The following is a 17,732-nucleotide window of genomic DNA, read 5'->3' as shown; positions in this document are numbered from 1 at the left end:
TAAGTAGTAGTGTAATTATTTACACACATCAGCTGAGCCTAATTGCTATTACTTTGCTGAGTTAGCACTGTTTGCTTTAACACATGATTTACTGGTTTAGGTTGTGAAATGAGTCTGTCACAATGCTAGATGCAGAATGAAAGTTCACAAAAAAGTAAGGAGTGTTGTAAGTCTGTCTGACCTTCATAACTAAAAACAGAGTTACTGATGTGAGGAGCAGACAGATGGGGGCGTCCCGATTAAGTTACACATGCTACAAATATCCCTCTGGAGCTGTTACACTGTGCGGTCTTTAACCAATAAGCAGCAGCAGCTGAAGTGTGACTTTGCAGAGTGAAAGGACACGAAACCTGCTGCAGATATGAGCCAAGGTAAGGCAGAAGAAAAAAAATCCCTTGTTTCTGTGGGTTTTAACACCTGCAGATTAAGATGCAACTTCTGCTCTTTTTAAATAAGTGTCACCTTAAATGTCACAAGTAAAATGTGATGAGCGGGAATGGTAACTGACATTAGATCTGGAGCATTAGGTAATGCTCCGTCTGCAATGGGAAATGCTTTGCTGATGATTTTATATGATTTATTGTCTCTGAAGATACTTTGAGCAGGTGTCCAAACTTTCATGAAGTCACGAATTTATGAAACTTTCATAGCTTTACTTACTGTTGCATGTCTATATGTTTTAGTGGTGTGAGTAGTTGTATTGCCTTTGACAGTTTTGGACATTGAGCGCTATGATCTGGACATTAAGAGCAACAGCAGAAGCCATCACACACAGCTGTGTGGAGAGGAGCGTTTGATCGTCCGGAGAGGGCAGCCCTTCAACATTATCTTACACCTGACTGCTGGCAGCAAGGACTTCAAACCCGGTGAACCAGGCCTCACGCTCATCGTTGAAACGGGCACTACTGATTATTAATTGTACGTACATGTGTGTGCAGTGTCTTTGAATGCATGCATGAGTGAATCAGTAGTTATTTAGGGTTTATTTGTCTGTAAACCGGATTTGGAATTATTCTTTATGCCTGTGTCTGTCTCTCCAGGTCCACTACCAAGAAAAGAATCAGACACTAAGGTTACCTTCAATATAACTGACTCCACAGTAGACACTGACTGGAGTGCGTCTGCCACTTATGATCCGTCTGGAAACACACTATCATTGTCCATCTCCTCTTCCCCTGATGCCCCCATTGGGGTCTATTCTCTGACTCTGGACCAAAATGGGAAGAAGACCAGTTTAGGGCAGTTCACTCTGCTTTTTAATGCTTGGTGCCCCAGTGAGTACATGAAGTTGTCTCTAATTGATTTATGATAAGTTATTTATATTCTGGGTTCAGTGTCAGTCCCTTTAAATGTTGTCCGCTTTACATTTATATAGTATGTGGACACTATAAAATTTTCTAAATGGACAAATGTAAGGCCCTAGGGAAAGAATTGGCCCAGTGAAGACTCCAATCCCAGATGGATGTCACTGGAAAATATGAAGGAGTTATAAAATTTCACTGTATTTTTATATATTTTACAGCTTTTTCTGCTAATAAAACCTTTTCGCACAGTAATACATAAACAATAAGATGACAGGAAAGGTCTCGTTTACACTCTCGTCTACTATAGAATTTTTGGTTTAAAAAAAGAGAATTATTTTCATCAATCAACAAAAACTTTATGTTTTTTAATTACTGGGCAGTGAGCTACCAGAACCTTTGTTTATTACTGTAGACATTTCTGATGTAGAAAACTGTTGTGTGCTGTAAAAATTACACTCCTTTGTCTTATATTAAGATATCTCAGGGATTAAATGTGTAGTTAAATGTCTTTACACTGACAGAAAGTGCAGTTTCATTCTCCGGCCTACTTAAGATCAAAGTGGCGTGTATGCGGACCTCAGTGTTAAATGAGTTTGACCGGCCATGGTCTAAATGTTTTGGTGTTTTGGTGCGCCAACAGGAGATGCTGTTTACATGCACAGTGAGACAAAGAGGCAAGAGTATGTTCTAGCACAACATGGGCAGATCTACAGAGGAACACATAAAAGGATCAAGGGGACACCCTGGAACTTTGGACAGGTATCAGAAATGCCATAAATCAACAGATTAAGTAAGGGCTGTGCAAACATTTTGAAACATATCTCCTTCTCCTCGGTTCCTCTGCAGTTTGAAGCAGGAAAATTGGACATCTGTCTGAAGATTCTCGATGAAAACCCTAAATTTGTGTCTGATGCTGATAAGGACTGCTCTGCGAGGAGAAATCACATTTATGTGACCAGGGTGCTGAGTGCCATGGTAAGTCTGCTTTTTTATGAAGATGGTTGGTATGAAGGTTGGTATGTATGAAGGTTGGTTGTGTCTCTCCTTCACTTATGACTCATTTGTGTTTTTTGGTCTCCTCTTGCACTCAGATTAACAGTAATGATGACAGGGGTGTCCTGGTAGGAAACTGGGGAAAGATTGAAGATGGCACTCATCCGGGAGAGTGGATCGGCAGCGGGGACATTCTGCGTCAGTGGGCAGAAAGCGGTCCTGTCTGCTACGGCCAGTGTTGGGTGTTTGCTGCAGTTGCATGCACAGGTTGACACGTTTTCAGTGCTTTAGAGTTTGCTATCTATTGTTTTGTTTATTGATTGGTTTAGTTTAATCCACAGTAATAATATAAAGTTAAATGGAAAAAAATGTCTGTTTTTTATTTTCAAGAACGATTAAAATAAACCAACGGATGATCTGATATCGTCGTGTTGGTGTTGTTGTTCCAGGATCAACATTGCAAGTGACCAATCACATTGTTGTGACGTTATTCTTTGGCGCGCCAAGCCATTCGTGCATTTATGAAATTCCAATGTTTTAAGCACAATATCAATTCTGCTTAGCGTTTATTAACGGGTTAGGGTTGGGGTTAGGGTCAGGGTCCGTTGATCGGCGGACAGAGGCGGTTTCTCACAGCTTAAGTACAGTTTTTTGTTTTACGGCGGTTTTTCCCGAAGTCGCAAAAGTATGACGTCACAACATTCTGATTGGTCACTTGCAATGTTGATCCTAGAACAACATTTACTATGTTGATCTGGGAACAACATTTACTATGTTGATCTGGGAACAACACCAACACGACGATATCAGATCCCAGCGCTTTGCACCGATGTCGTAGGCCTCTATGTCATTAATGGGACTGCCTTCACTCCAGCCTGTAACAGCAAAGATGATGGAGGGCAGGTGAGGACAGGTCAGAGGGTTGCAAAACATGCGGTCGGGTGTGTTTGAGCTGAGGTCAAACATGGTCTCCAAAGTACAGAGGATAATTACTTGACACTCTTCACTATTCCCCACTATTTCATTTCCAATTATGATTTCCATGATGTAATGTGGATTAATCAAAGCCAGCCTGACCTGCAAAGAGATACGAGGACATACGTTTGAATTAAACTGTCTATAACAGGGCCTGTCATTATGTTGCCAACATATTTCCTACACAGAAAAACATAATTGTCCAAATGTATGTGAATAAAATTAAAGCTTAGAAAACGTGAATACGTACTTAACTAATTTTAAATAGTTTTCAGATACATGGAAAACTATAATATTCATGTGTATGCTACTGTAAATTTTGAGTTTAGCTCTATCCTTCTTATTATTTTAGATGAAAATCCTCAAAGACATTTGAGCAGTTGTCCCTTACTTACAGAGAGATGTACTCTTTGCGATGATCTGGTGCAAAGTTGATCCAGCAAAGGATGGCCTCATACACCATCCGCTCCTGCTTCACAATGAGCCGGTCGCTCTCAATGATTTTAATGAGTTCATTTGCAGAGAGCATCAGGAACTCGTCAGAGGTGGTGACGACCGCCTCAAAATGGTTCAACATGAAGAGTAAGGCCTTCATCAGCTGTGGGCTGTAGTAGAAATTTGTAAACCCCCAGATGCTGATGCAGTTCTGTGGGGATATTTGCTTCTCCATGAAGTCGCTACAGGCTTGCATGATGCCCGATATTCCAAACCTGTCTGCTGCTATGAAAAGCTCTTGCACGTTGTCTGTTGTCACAGGAAGAACCCCAGTGTAGGCAAATTCAGTGATGAGCTTCACTGTGCCTGGTGTCACATCGGGAAGGCTGACCAGCGCGCAAAGACAGCTCTCTGAGATGGCGGGGAAAAGTATTAAAAATGAGATGTTGCATCACCCACATGTTCATACAGCATCACGCGTCATCGGTATGATTTATTTTTTAACAACAACCCCATTATGTCTCCAAAGGTTGATTCTGTTCATCTGGACGTAGCGTTTTCAGTTTCAGTCCAGATTTACTTACCTGGATGATTGAACATGCATCAAGACGAAAAACACCATTATGTGTTGTTGTTTGTTTGTTCAAATATAAGTGTGAGTAACAAATTGCACAAAAACGCCAGATGTTGAGTCAAGTTCATATATACAAATTGATTGGAGCTTCTTTCATAAAATAGTGCTTTCTCCTTAACGAGTAGCTCACAAATTAGTACTCCAACTAGGGCTGGGCCATATTATACCGTTCACGGTAATACCGGTATAATGTTAGGCAACGATAGGAAAATGAAATATCGCGATAGAATATGAGTAAAACGCGCATGCGCAGTGCCTTTGTTTTCATACGCACATGGCCGATTGTTGAGTGAAACAGATGAACCAGAATTGGTTTGTAAAAATGGTGCAACTTCAGTGATGTGGAACTGGTTTGGTGTTTGTCCGTCAGATACACGACAAAGCACATTTTTTTTGCAGAATATGCAAGCGGCCGTCGTTATTGTCGTATTTGTCGGACTAAGATGCTCTTAAATCTGGGAGTAATCTGGGTCCTAAACTCCGTACGTTTCAGGTCAAACGAACACTGCAGCATCACTGAGAGTTAAAAACTGTCTCATTTCTTTCATCTTTAATAAAACGATCAGCTACCTGATCGCTAGCGACACAGCTATGTTAGCATAACATAAACAGTGAAGCTGGAGGACGAACACTAACACTTTTCCACTTATAAAAGTTAACGTTAAGGTTCCTGATAGTTAGAGACAAATCCAATCGCATGGCAGGATGCTGTAAACGGACCAAACTTCAGTCAGGAGAACAACTGAGATAATCCATCCACAATACAAGGTTAGTCATTAATATACTGCAACAACATGGGAATAGAGCAGCTGCCAGAGAATTCAACATTAATGAATCAATGGTACAGAAGTGGAGGAAGCAAGAAGAATGAGTTTAATAAAGTTTGATTTATCTGACTGCTTTGTTTCGCTTAATGTGCCTTATAATCCCGTGCACCTTATGGTCCGAAAAATACGTACTGCACACTGCAGTTTAATGTTGCAAAGCACCTCTTTTTAACTTCAGTGGATATTATACATGGTTATGCTCAGGATATGTCAGCCCATTTCTACTGGAAATGCCTTTTGGTTAAACTTTAAGCAAGGAATTTGCATTTGCACTGTTACATTTTTATAAAGCTTTAATGTACATAAAAACCAGCTTCTTGTTTAAGTGAAAATAAATGGAAGGTTGTCTTTTTGCGCTAGTAATGTTGTGGAGTTGTATTTTGTCTCGCATCAATTATATCGTCAGTTATATCGTTATCGCAAATTTTCAAATATATATCGTGATAAATATTTTTGGCCATATCACCCTGCTCTAACTGTAATTACAGAACCATTAGTTGTTGCTGAGATGAGTTTTTGTTTTGTAGTTATGTGCATTTGCCCAAAATATTGGACATTGTCCCCATAGCTTAAATCAGCTGACTGACATACGAATTCCCAGACTGCACTTTGTTTATTTATTTATTTATTTGGTCTGTGATTCTTTCCTTTTATCTTTTAACTTTTCTGATCTCCTGAGCAGGTTGTCAACATGGAGTTTGAAGGGGGTGTGACGGCAGCCTTTTCCATGGTGGCATTCACTGAGGAGATTTGTAAGCGAAAAACAACCATTTACGGCAGCAAGGTAGGACTGTAATTAATGTCTCTGGGAAAGATGAGAATGAGACTGAAGAAAATCACATAGAAACACATTAATTAGCAAATGAATTATATAAAAGTAAAAGTGTGAATGCTTACAGATACAGAAGGTAAGAAACATTATATATCACAGCACTGTTAATCCTTATCGACCCTGTAACAGTTCAAACTGTTAGAAGCATGTTATTTACTTCATAGGACAAAGGCACTCTTCTGCATCATAAAGCAGAAGCGCAGACCAAAATCACCCATTCCATAATATGTTGAAATATGGTTTAACAATGATATGTTATTATAATTAGGGATTTCCTGCCTCGTCATACTTTCACAGAAATCTGTGTATTTTCATGTTTTTTTTTATGACCATTTGATTTAAAAACTATTATATTTTAGCAATTCCTTATTTGATAAAACTGATTCAGTTGTTTTACAATACTTTCAATTTTGCTTTGTCCTGTTTTTGAGGGTGTCCAAAGTTTCAATATTCAGACAAAAACCTTTTTGATAAAACCAGTTTGATGAGCTATCATTCATACTACTGATGTGCGGCTGATGAAATGATATCTCCTTGAATCTTTAGTATTTGGATTTGATAAACATAGAGTTAAGTTTGTTACTAAAATTCAGCTCTTTCCTACATAATGAACTGGATCTTCTCAGGGCGAGCTCGCATGCAATGGCCACGAGATCCATGTGTTCAACTTCCTGACCCAGAAATCCAGAAAGCACACAGCAGACTATAACACTACCAGGCAGTTCGGTATGAGTGGACACGGTGGAGCAGACTACTGCCTTATGCATGCCTTCATTTCTGCTGTGGCAGTGAGTGCTCATTACTCTTTTTTTATTTTTTTAAATATCTAATTTTAGATAAGATTTGTTGTTGCTGTGTTCTACTTCCACTTGAGATTGTCTGTATTTGCTTTTCTTGTACCTGTGATGCAGGACTTAAAGGATGCATGTGTCGTATCTATGTGTATCTGCTCTGTGATGGCTAATTTTTGTTTTCATATATCTTTATATGCATGCAGAACAATGATCCATCACTGATACGGTCTGGTCCTGTGGAGACACTGCAGAGTCATTTGCTGGTGTTTGAAGCTGAGCGCTCACGACTAGAGAGCAGAGTGCTGCACTGTGGGGACATTAAACAGAGCTAAAAAAAAAAATACCTACAACATTTTTTTTTTTAGCATATTTTGTTATAGCTTCTTAATAAATCAGTGTAGTAATACCTATATTGTTAGTTATTGAACAAAACTATTAAACTTTCTCATTTGTCAATTACTAGATTTATATACACACACTGACATATATAACAAGGACTTTTTTCTAGTGAAGCAAAGATGTCCTGAGAACGTATGATGATTAATGACAATGACACTCACTTCCTAAAATGATTACATAACTGATTCATGTCAGAAAAAGAAATATTAATTTCAAGGGACTACCTGGTTTAATAAATGCTAAATAAAATCTGTTTTTAGTCTTGTGTCTTTAGTTTCCACATTTTTTTTTCTTCCACACACTATCACGCTACAAAACCTGACACTAGTTTTTAGGGGTGGGGGAAAAAATCGATACTGTGTAGTATCGTGATATTTTGTTTGCTAATAATGTATCGATACAGGGACAGCAGAAATCGATATTTTGTTACAAAAAAAGTTTTTGTGGACTGGAACATGCTCTGACTTCAGAGCATGTTGGTCAGCTCCTTTTTCTGAGCAAGAATCCTGACATTCCTTCACTGTCCAAATGTGTTTAACTTTTTTTTTGGCAGCAATAAACATGACAGTTTACTAATTTTAATTTAAGATATGTTTTATTTTAATTAAGTTTAAAACTTTTTTATTTAATGTAAAATTATATTTTGTTTTAATTTACTTTCAAATTCTTCAGTTGCTGAATGGGCTGCATAGTTTTCATAAATTGCATAGTTCAGAATAGCTATAATTGTACCAGATGGTTGCATTCAGTTAAGTTGGACTAGACTGTAATACAAACCGTTCAAGTTTGTCAACAATAAAACTGACTGAAATGAGAGAAAGACTGAGTGTGAGACTTTGATATTAGATAAAATGAATATTGATAAAGTTTACCTTTATGTACAGAATCTGAATATTGCAAAATATTTTTAAAAATTGCAATAATATCGTATCGTGCGTTAAGTATTGTGATAATATCGTATCGTGGGATGTATGGTGATTCCCACCTCTACTAGTTTTGAGGCAGTAGGACATGGAAAATATGTACTATTTAAAGAAAAAAGTCATCTTGAATTTAATGGCAACCGCACTCAAATTTTGAGACAGTGTGTCACATCCAGTCTTCAGCACCTGGACTCTTCTGCTCCAAAGCCATGCTATTGTAAGACATGCTGTTTGCCATCGCTTTGCTGAAATGTGAAACCTCTTCCATAAAAAAGATGTTTGGATGAAAGCGTATGATGCTCTGAAACCTGTAATCTTTTGTTTTTTTGGTCCCAATAATTTATTCCATTTTGACATTAGGACTAATGGAGTACATGAGACCTCAGTTATTAATGAAAACATGAATTTCACAACTTATCACACCACTTTACAACTGCTCATTGAGGCAAATGGGTAGGGAAATATTGGGTGAATGAACGGGCACAAGCACAGGACTCTGTCAGATCTTTATGTAGCAAGAAAGCTTATTTACACAACACCAAGACACTGAAGAAGTCACTTGGATGAGTGATGAAACGTTTCTTCCAATGAAAACGCTACATCCAGATGAACAGAATCAACTTTTGGGGATGCAGAACACCAAGTGCAGTAAAAAGTGATATTTTTTTAATTAAAAATAATTTTTTAAATGGAGGCTGTATGATAAAAAAGTATTTCTATACTATAAAATTAAAACAAAAAGACATTTTAAAGTGGCACATGGCAGCAGGTTTCTATGTAACAAAATTATGTTGTGATTCCATTGTTGCTATCGTTACCGTTTAAAGTAACATAAGATATATGAAACACAACAAGGAAAGGTCTTCACCATTTCAATCCAGAGCTTGGAGAGAAATTGACTATCACAGCGGTTGCAAAGCAAGGATTTACTAGCAAGCAGAAATTTGTTGGATTGCAAAACCACTGACCATCGACTGACAGCATGGGAAAAGTAAGTGCATGAATAAATGAATGAATAAGTTCTTCAAGTCATTTGTTTTTGAATCAGGTGTTTAAACTTGAAATTCATATTTGCAAATCTAAAGATTTTACAATTTTTTTACATTCCTGCATTTTTTCTGTGCAGTCCTGTGAAATGAAACCTTTTGAATCACTGTTTTGTTGTAACAAGAGTAAAAAGCATCTTTTAGTTATTGTATTTATTTTGAACCTTTAAAGCAGTTTGTGGTAAATATAACAGACACTCTGTCACGGTCCTCGGTCGGTGACCCAGTGTTTTGTGTTTTGTATTATTATTGTTATGAATTGAACTTAAATTTGTTATGATTTTTCATTGCTAGTCTCTTGGTTTTTGTTTCTGTATTTCTAGTTCTGTAAGCTCTTTAGCATCTCCTTATTTCCAGTCTTTACGTTTTGTTAATGTGCCTTCCCTCTGTTCACTGTCTTGTCTCTCTGTGCCTTTACTGTGGGACACAAATTTCTTGTTTTCCAGTTTCCTGAGACCTTACTTTTTTTAGCTTCTAGCTAATGTAAGAATAATAGTAAGTATCTTAGGTGCTTAACATCAAGTGATATCTCACAGCTATGCCCTGGTCGACGAGTGAGGAGATCCAGCCCTCAGCCCTCCACCTCTGGCTTCCAGCATAGACGACCGAAGGATGCCAATCAAGAGGTGAGTAGAAAGCATATTCATAAGCTCATAGACAATGTAAATGTTTTGACATCTTCTAAATCCTACAAAAACAAGAACTGAGTGGTGAAAAAATACAAACTGGCATTGTAGACAAGCCAAGAGTTTTGACACACATTACTCCATCTCTAACAGGTAAACACTGCCCAGCCAGTGAGGAGGTCAAGCCCCCAGCCCTCCACCTCTGGTTTACACTTGAACCGTGACTGGAGAGCATGGAGATCCAGCCCTCCACCTCTGCCTTCAAGCGTGGGAGAGAGGAGGCTGACCAGGAAGAGGTGAGTAATCACAATCCTGTAAGCATCAGTGGTGAATATTTCAAGAAAAAAAATACTGTTATGTATTCACTGTATTCACTTCAGCTTTAAATGTTTGTTGTCTGATCTCACTGTGCTGCACACACACCATACCCGCAGTCATTAGTGGCTTATACAGTCTCTATTTCTGACCCCTTCTATGCACATTACTGCCACCTTCTGGCACTAGCAGCATGTAGCAGCACAGTATATTTGAACTCATGTTGGTTACATAAAGGTACATTTTGTTGCAGTTTGCTAACTATTTCAGTATTCACAAACCAATTACCACCCCCAGTGTGCATACAGAACTGACTTCTGTTGAAGTTATCTTTTTGAAAAAATAAAAGAAACTGCTAATGTAAGAATAATAGTCAGTATCTTAGGTGCTTAACATCAAGTGATATCTCACAGCTACCCCCTGGTCGACGAGTGAGGAGATCCAGCCCTCAGCCCTCCAGCTCTGGCTTCCTGTGTGGACGACAGGTGGGTGCTCATCAGGAGGTGAATAGAAAGTATATTGTATGCTCACAGAGAAGTACATGTTTTAACATTTTCTAAATTCTACAAATACAAGATGTGAGTGATAAAAGAAGACTTATTTCTAAAACTGGCATTTTTAGACAAGCGAAGCCAGTCTAACCACAAGTTCTTCTAACAGGTAAACACCGCCCAGCCAGTGATGTGGTGCAACCCTCAGCCCTCCACCTCTGGTTTCAAGCGTGGGAGAGAGGAGGCTGATCAGGAAGAGGTGAGTAATCACAATGCTGTAAGCATCAGTGGTGAATATTTCAAGAAAAAAATACTGTTATGTATTCACTGTATTCACTTCAGCTTTAAATGTTTGTTGTCTGATCTCACTGTGCTGCACACACATCATACCCGCAGTCTAGTGCCTTATACAGTCTCTATATGCACATTACTGCCACCTTCTGGTCCTGACAGCATGTAGCAGCACACTATATTTGAACTCATGTTGGTCACATAAAGATATATTTTTTTTGCATTTTGATGACAATTTCAATATTCACAAACTAATTACCATCCCCAGTGTGCATACAGAACTGACTTCTGTTGAAGTTATCTGTAGTATTTTTGAAAAAAATAAAAGAAACTGCTAACGTAAGAATAATAGTTAGCATTTTTGGTGCTTAACATCAAGTGATATCTCACAGCTACCCCCTGGTCGGCGAGTGAGGAGATCCAGCCCTCAGCTCTGGCTTCCAGCATGGACGACAGGTGGGTGCTCATCAGGAGGTGAATAGAACGTATATTGTATGCTCACAGAGAAGTACATGTTTTAACATTTTCTAAATTCTACAAATACAAGATGTGAGTGATAAAAAAAACCACTTGTTTCTAAAACTGGCATTTTCAGATAAACGAAGATGCAGTCTTCTACCTCTTTTTACAACCCTGGAAGAGAGGAGGCTGACCAGGAAGAGGTGAGTAATCACAGTGCTGTAAGCATCAGTGGTGGATATTTCAAGAAAAAAAAAAACTGTCATGTATTCACTGTATTCACTTCAGCTTTAAATGTTTGTCCTCTGATCTCTAATGACTGGAGCATTTCTAACCTGTTTGTTCCTTTTCGTTACTGCAGCAGGAACGCCAAAGATTCCGGAGCGGGTACTACAGAGTCCAGACTGACACCGATGGGTCCCGCCCCACCGTGCGCTTCCCTTATTGTTTTCTACCAAAAATTGTTAATGTTAATATTTTATGTACTGGGTATGGTGTCGGGGTGGTGGAACAGGTCTTCATTTAGACCACAGATGGAGTAGTTCTCACTCACTCAAGGGCAGTCTCCATTAGAGAGTCTTTAAGTGGCAAATCCATCAGCCACACATTTCTTTACACATTTCTTTTCCTTCCTACCTACATAGTTACTGCTAAGTTTAAGATATAGAGTAGTAATGATAAGTTATTCGAAATGTACTAATAGTACGTTCAGAATATCTCACCATCTCTTTTTTTAACTTTAAAAAAAGCTTTTAGTGTTTAAGATACAGTAGTGATAAGTTTAGATTTAGATGTTCTGTCAATTCTGTTATAATCCTTCATTTACAATAAATTTTTGACTTTTCATGTTATGACATAAAACAAACAAAATAAAAACCAACTAATCTAATGGACCAGTTTTAGATTTTTATTGATTTGATGGGATGTTTCCAAAGGGTCGCGCCTATCTGTCTTTTAATGTTTTGTTTTATGTTTTCATTTATTTTATGTTTTTTAAGGTTAATAAAAATTTGCTAAAAGATTCAGTAAAGCCTTAACATTGTTTGCATTAAACTAATTCATTGTTTGGATTTTGAGAATATGGTTTCACTTCTTTATCAATCTGCAAACTGCCACTAATGAAAGAAAGCTCATGCTCAAACCATTATCTGCCCTGGTTTATTGATGAGTTTTGTTGTATTGCTAGTTCATTTTTCTCTCGCTCTCACAATGGTGTCATTCATTGACAAATGTACAAAGTAGAGAATGCCGCCGCCCGGTACACATTGCACCTGACCCCTATGGCGCCTCCTGCAGGAGGATAGGCCCATGTCCCTTTTTCAGGCTGTGCCCGGCCGGGTCCCAAGGACTAAGGCCCGGGCACCAGACACTCGCCCTCGGCCACCCTCCCTGGGCCTGGCTCCAGGGCAGAGCCCCCGGTACCAAAGCACCCCGGACAACACAGCCCCTGGTGTAATAATGTGAATTATTGTTTGCAAGATGGTTTGTTCCACAATGGATCGTGTTGCTGCACGGACGTGTTAGAGTGTCACACAAGTAAGGATTGTTAGGCTGTATGTTGCTGTTGTACATGGCACAGGACCAATCTGAGTCGCATGACTTGTTAATAAAACTTACTACCCCGTTGGGTAGGAAATAGATATTCTGGAGTCTGTCGTGAATGAGACCAGAATATAACATGGTGGCAGCGGAGCGGATAGCGGAGCAAGCTGCACGGCCGGAGTGAACCCCCAGCAGACGCCTGTCGGAGCGGTGAGCAACTAGCGGCTAATCGAGTTAGCACCGCCGCGAGGCATGGAGGGCCTTAAATCGCCGCCGACGCTGGTATTGGACTCCAGTAACCTATCACGGACATGGAAGACCTGGAGGGACGAGTTTATGCTCTTTGTGGAGCTGACCATGGACTCAGACGGCGAACAGAAAAAAGTAAGCCTGTTCAGTTATCTCGTTGGTGAGAGCGGCAGGGAGCTGCTAGACACGCTAATGGGCGACACGGCGAGAGTTCGGTGGACAGTTAAGGACATTATTGAGAAGTTTGACAATCATTGCAATCCTGTAGTTAATGAAACTGTGGAGCGTTATCGGTTCTTCACGAGAAACCAAGGCGCCAGTGAGACAATCGACAGCTATGTGACGGAGTTAAAGCTGCTGACAAAAACGTGCAATTTTGGAGTAATAAGGGACTCACTGATTCGTGACAGGATTGTATGTGGACTTAACAACCCGAGTTTGAGGGAGAGACTGCTGCGTGAGAAAAACATGACACTGGATGCATGCATACAGCACTGCAGAGCCGCGGAGCTGTCGCGGGAAAACAGCAAAACCATTTCGGGAGCTGCAGTGGAGGAGATGCATGCTGTGCGTGGAGCTGCGCGCCAGAAACGGATCGGCGACGCAGTGGACTGTAAGTTTTGTGTCAGAACACATGAAAAAAAGAAAGAAAAATGTCCAGCATACAGGAAGAAATGTTAAAAGTGTGGCAGAGAAAACCACTTTGCAGTTAAATGCACGGCACATTAAGAAGGACGAATGTACACAACGTGATAGCATGTGAGAGTGACGAGTATGAGGACGTTCTCTGTGTTACAGAGGCAGACACACATGATTCAACTACAAAGAACACTGACAAAGTGAGAGGCACTCAACTCTTTGCAGGCATGCTGATGGGCAAAGAGATTGTAAATTTTCAGATTGACTGTGGTGCCAGTTGTAATGTAATGCCAATCCACATGCTAAGCCCGAACACACAGTTGGAGGACACACAGACAGTGTTGATGATGTACAACAAAAGTAAGATAAAGCCGTTGGGAAAATGCAAAGTTAAGCTACGTAACCCGAGAAATCAGAAACTGTATCGGTTGGAGTTTCAAGTGGTTGACAAAGACTGTAAAGTACCACTGCTGGGCAAGAGAGCCAGCGAAGCGATGAAACTCATAAAAGTACACTATGAAAACATCTTGAAACTGGACAGCATCGTTACTTCAGAGCACCCAACAGCCAATGAGTGGAACATGGCTCAGATTAAAACAGAGTATGCCGATGTCTTCACAGGAGATGGCTGTTTGGAGGGAGAGTTAAGGCTCAAGGTGGATGAAACTGTGAAACCAGTGCAGTTACCAAAACGGCGTGTCCCTATTGCAATGATAAAGCCGTTAAAAAAGGAGCTTCAAGATCTTAAGCGCAGAGGGATCATTACACCAGTAGAATGCAGCACAGACTGGATCAGTGGGATGGTTGTGGTCCAAAAGCAGAGTGGGGACTTAAGAGTGTGCATAGATCCAAAACCCTTAAACAAAGCCCTACAACAGAGCCACTTCCCATTGCCCACCATTGAGGACATTTTGCCAGATCTGTCAAAGGCTAAAGTGTTCTCTGTCTGCGATGGGAAGAGTGGATTCTGGCACGTGAAACTGGAGGAGGAGTCGAGCTACCTGACAACATTTTCGACTCCATTTGGACGCTACAGATGGCTGAGGATGCCAATGGGGATAAGTCCAGCTCCGGAAGTGTTCCAGAGGAAGCTCACACAAGCTTTGGATGGACTGGCAGGGATCTACATCATTGCAGATGATGTGCTGATCACGGGTCAGGGGGACACAGATGCTGGAGCAGTACGTGACCATGACGAGAAGCTGAGACAGTTTTTGACTCGTTGCAGGCAGAAAAACATTAAGTTGAATGCAGACAAGTTTAAACTTAAACAGAAGGAGACTACGTACATTGGACATCAGCTGACATGCAACGGTCTGAAAATAGACCCAGAGAAGGTTAGGGCTGTAGAACAAATGCCCAGACCTACAGACGTGAAGGCAGTACAGAGACTGTTAGGTATGGTGAACTACTTAGCAAAGTTTTGCCCACATCTGTCTGACCATTGCGACATACTGAGACAACTGACACACAAAGACAGTGAGTGGAACTGGACGACTCGACATGAAGACGCATTCCAGAGACTGAAAGAGACTATAGCAGAGGCTCCAGTCCTGAAATACTACTGCCCAGAGGAAGAGCTAACAGTACAATGTGACGCTTCTGACAAAGGGTTAGGTGCAGCACTCATGCAGAAGGGTAAGCCTGTGGCTTTTGCGAGTAGAGCACTTACACGTACAGAGCAAGGTTATGCCCAGATCGAAAAGGAGCTTTTGGCTGTAGTTTTCAGCATGGAGAAGTTTCATCAGTACACATATGGTCGTAAAGTGGTGGTACACAGTGATCACAAACCCTTGGAGACCATTGTAAGAAAACCACTGTTGAGCGCACCCAAACGGTTGCAAAGGATGCTTATGCGCATTCAGAAATATGACATAGATGTGGTGTATGTGCCAGGCAAAGACATGTTATTAGCAGACACGTTGAGCAGGGCATATCTTCCAGAGTGCTCACCACAGGGCTCCATAGAGGAGGAAATAGAGAGCATTAACATGGTCACTCATGCACCCATCTCACCTGACAGACTAAACAGCATAAGGACTGCTACACAAGAGGACAAAGCAGATCCTCATAGATACAATTCACAGAGGTTGGCCGACTGACAAAAGAGACGGTGACATCAGACCATTCTTCTCATTCCAGGATGAACTGAGTAGTCAGGATGGACTTGTGTTTAGAGGTGAACGTGTTGTTGTCCCGACTACCATGAGACAAGAGATCATAGCTAGACTACACTCGACACACCTAGGTGTAGAAGGTTGTCTAAGGAGAGCCAGAGAGTGTGTGTATTGGCCAGGCATGAACGAACAAATTAAGACTTATGTGACTAAGTGTGACATCTGCACGTCAGTTGACTACAGACAGCAGAAAGAGACCTTGGTCCCGCATGAGATCCCGACTAGACCATGGGCTAAGGTGGGCTCAGACCTGTTTATGTTTGACAACAAGGACTACCTTATCACAGTGGACTACTATTCAAACTTCTGGGAAATTGACTATCTCCCGGACACTAAGTCCACCACAGTGATTAGAAAGTTGAAGGCTCACTTTGCCAGACAAGGCATCCCGGACATTGTTGTTTCAGATAATGGACCACAGTATACGTCCGGTGAGTTTATGAGATTTAGTCGACTGTGGGGTTTCCAGCATAAAACATCTTCACCAGGTTACCCTCAGAGTAACGGGAAGGCTGAATCAGCAGTGAAGACAGCAAAGAGGCTGCTGCTAAAGGCAAAAATGGCGGGGCAAGATCCGTATCTTGCGATTCTGGACCATGGCAACACACCATCACAAGGCCTGGAGACCAGCCCAGCTCAGAGGCTGCTCAGCAGGAGGACACAGACGCTTTTGCCAACCAGGACGAGCCTGCTAAGGCCAAAAGTCATTCCAGCCCTGCGGGAGTTGGAGATGAAACAGAAGCGCCAAAAATTGTGCTATGACCGATCAGCACGGGACATGGACTCTTTGAAGCTAGGGGACAGTGTCAGAGTTCAGCCTTTTGACCGCCATTCCACTTGGAGCAGGGGAGTGGTGATTGGGAGTGTTGACCCGAGGTCCTATGAGGTTCAGTTGGACTCCGGAAGTGTCCTGAGGAGGAATCGGAGGCACCTGAGACATGCAGGCGCGATGGATCAAGAAAATGCCATGACAGACACTGGGGCACTGACCAGCTCAGTGACAGCTCCTTCAGATACTCGTGAGCAGCAGATCAAGACTGACGAGGTATCAGGGGGTGTCAGGACAAGGTCAGGCCGCAAAGTGGTTCCACCACTATGTTACATAATGAGGATTTATTGTTTGAGGGGAAGAATTGTGTATTCTGTGGAAATTGATGTTCCCTACAGCTTGCAGAAATGTACATGTTTGAATAAGTGGAATGCTTTTGTATTCTTTGAGTGTTTCATATTGTTTTCTCCCTCAGTGAGAAGAAGGACAAATCAAAACAAAAAAAGGACTTCTGTTTTTTTCCAAAAAAAAAAAAAAAAAAAAAAGAGAAGGGATGTAATAATGTGAATTATTGTTTGCAAGATGGTTTGTTCCACAATGGATTGTGTTGCTGCACGGACGTGTTAGAGTGTCACACAAGTAAGGATTGTTAGGCTGTATGTTGCTGTTGTACATGGCACTGGACCAATCTGAGTCGCATGACTTGTTAATAAAACTTACTACCCCGTTGGGTAGGAAATAGATATTCTGGAGTCTGTCGTGAATGAGACCAGAATATAACACCTGGGATCCCTGGGACACAGAAACCCCTCCACTACTATAAGGTAGCTATTCGCAGAGGGGATGGTGTAGAGCGTAGCCTTAAAAAAAAACAGCAAAGGCCTGTCTATTTTAGCTAAAATCCTTATCATAAATGTCCTTTGTTTCAAAGTTCGAGGAGTCAATTTTAAGGAAGGGAAACAGTGAGTAAAGGCTGAGGTATGCCAAACACAAGAATTGGACTGAAAATCAG

At 40.9% G+C, this 17,732-nt stretch overlaps 1 protein-coding gene across 1 annotated transcript; it reads left to right on the top strand.

Annotated features, from left to right (window-relative positions):
• Positions 1 to 196: 196 nt before the first annotated feature.
• Positions 197 to 12,414, top strand: LOC146363987 (protein-glutamine gamma-glutamyltransferase 2-like). Its single transcript, XM_084917670.1, has 14 exons — positions 197 to 371; positions 714 to 899; positions 1,041 to 1,274; positions 1,945 to 2,063; positions 2,151 to 2,279; positions 2,396 to 2,564; positions 5,851 to 6,788; positions 6,998 to 9,788; positions 9,942 to 10,084; positions 10,517 to 10,588; positions 10,764 to 10,853; positions 11,278 to 11,341; positions 11,481 to 11,547; positions 11,706 to 12,414. The coding sequence occupies exons 1-7, from the start codon at positions 362 to 364 to the stop codon at positions 5,868 to 5,870; spliced, it is 867 nt and encodes a 288-aa protein (XP_084773796.1). The 5' UTR covers positions 197 to 361; the 3' UTR covers positions 5,871 to 6,788; positions 6,998 to 9,788; positions 9,942 to 10,084; positions 10,517 to 10,588; positions 10,764 to 10,853; positions 11,278 to 11,341; positions 11,481 to 11,547; positions 11,706 to 12,414.
• Positions 12,415 to 17,732: the final 5,318 nt, after the last annotated feature.

This window comes from Perissodus microlepis, chromosome 20 (assembly GCF_051167445.1).
Source record: "Perissodus microlepis isolate ML-2025 ecotype Zambia chromosome 20, ASM5116744v1, whole genome shotgun sequence".
NCBI lineage: Eukaryota > Metazoa > Chordata > Actinopteri > Cichliformes > Cichlidae > Perissodus > Perissodus microlepis.
The sequence above is the reverse complement of the archived record's forward strand: the minus strand, read 5'-3'. Positions and strand labels throughout refer to the sequence as shown.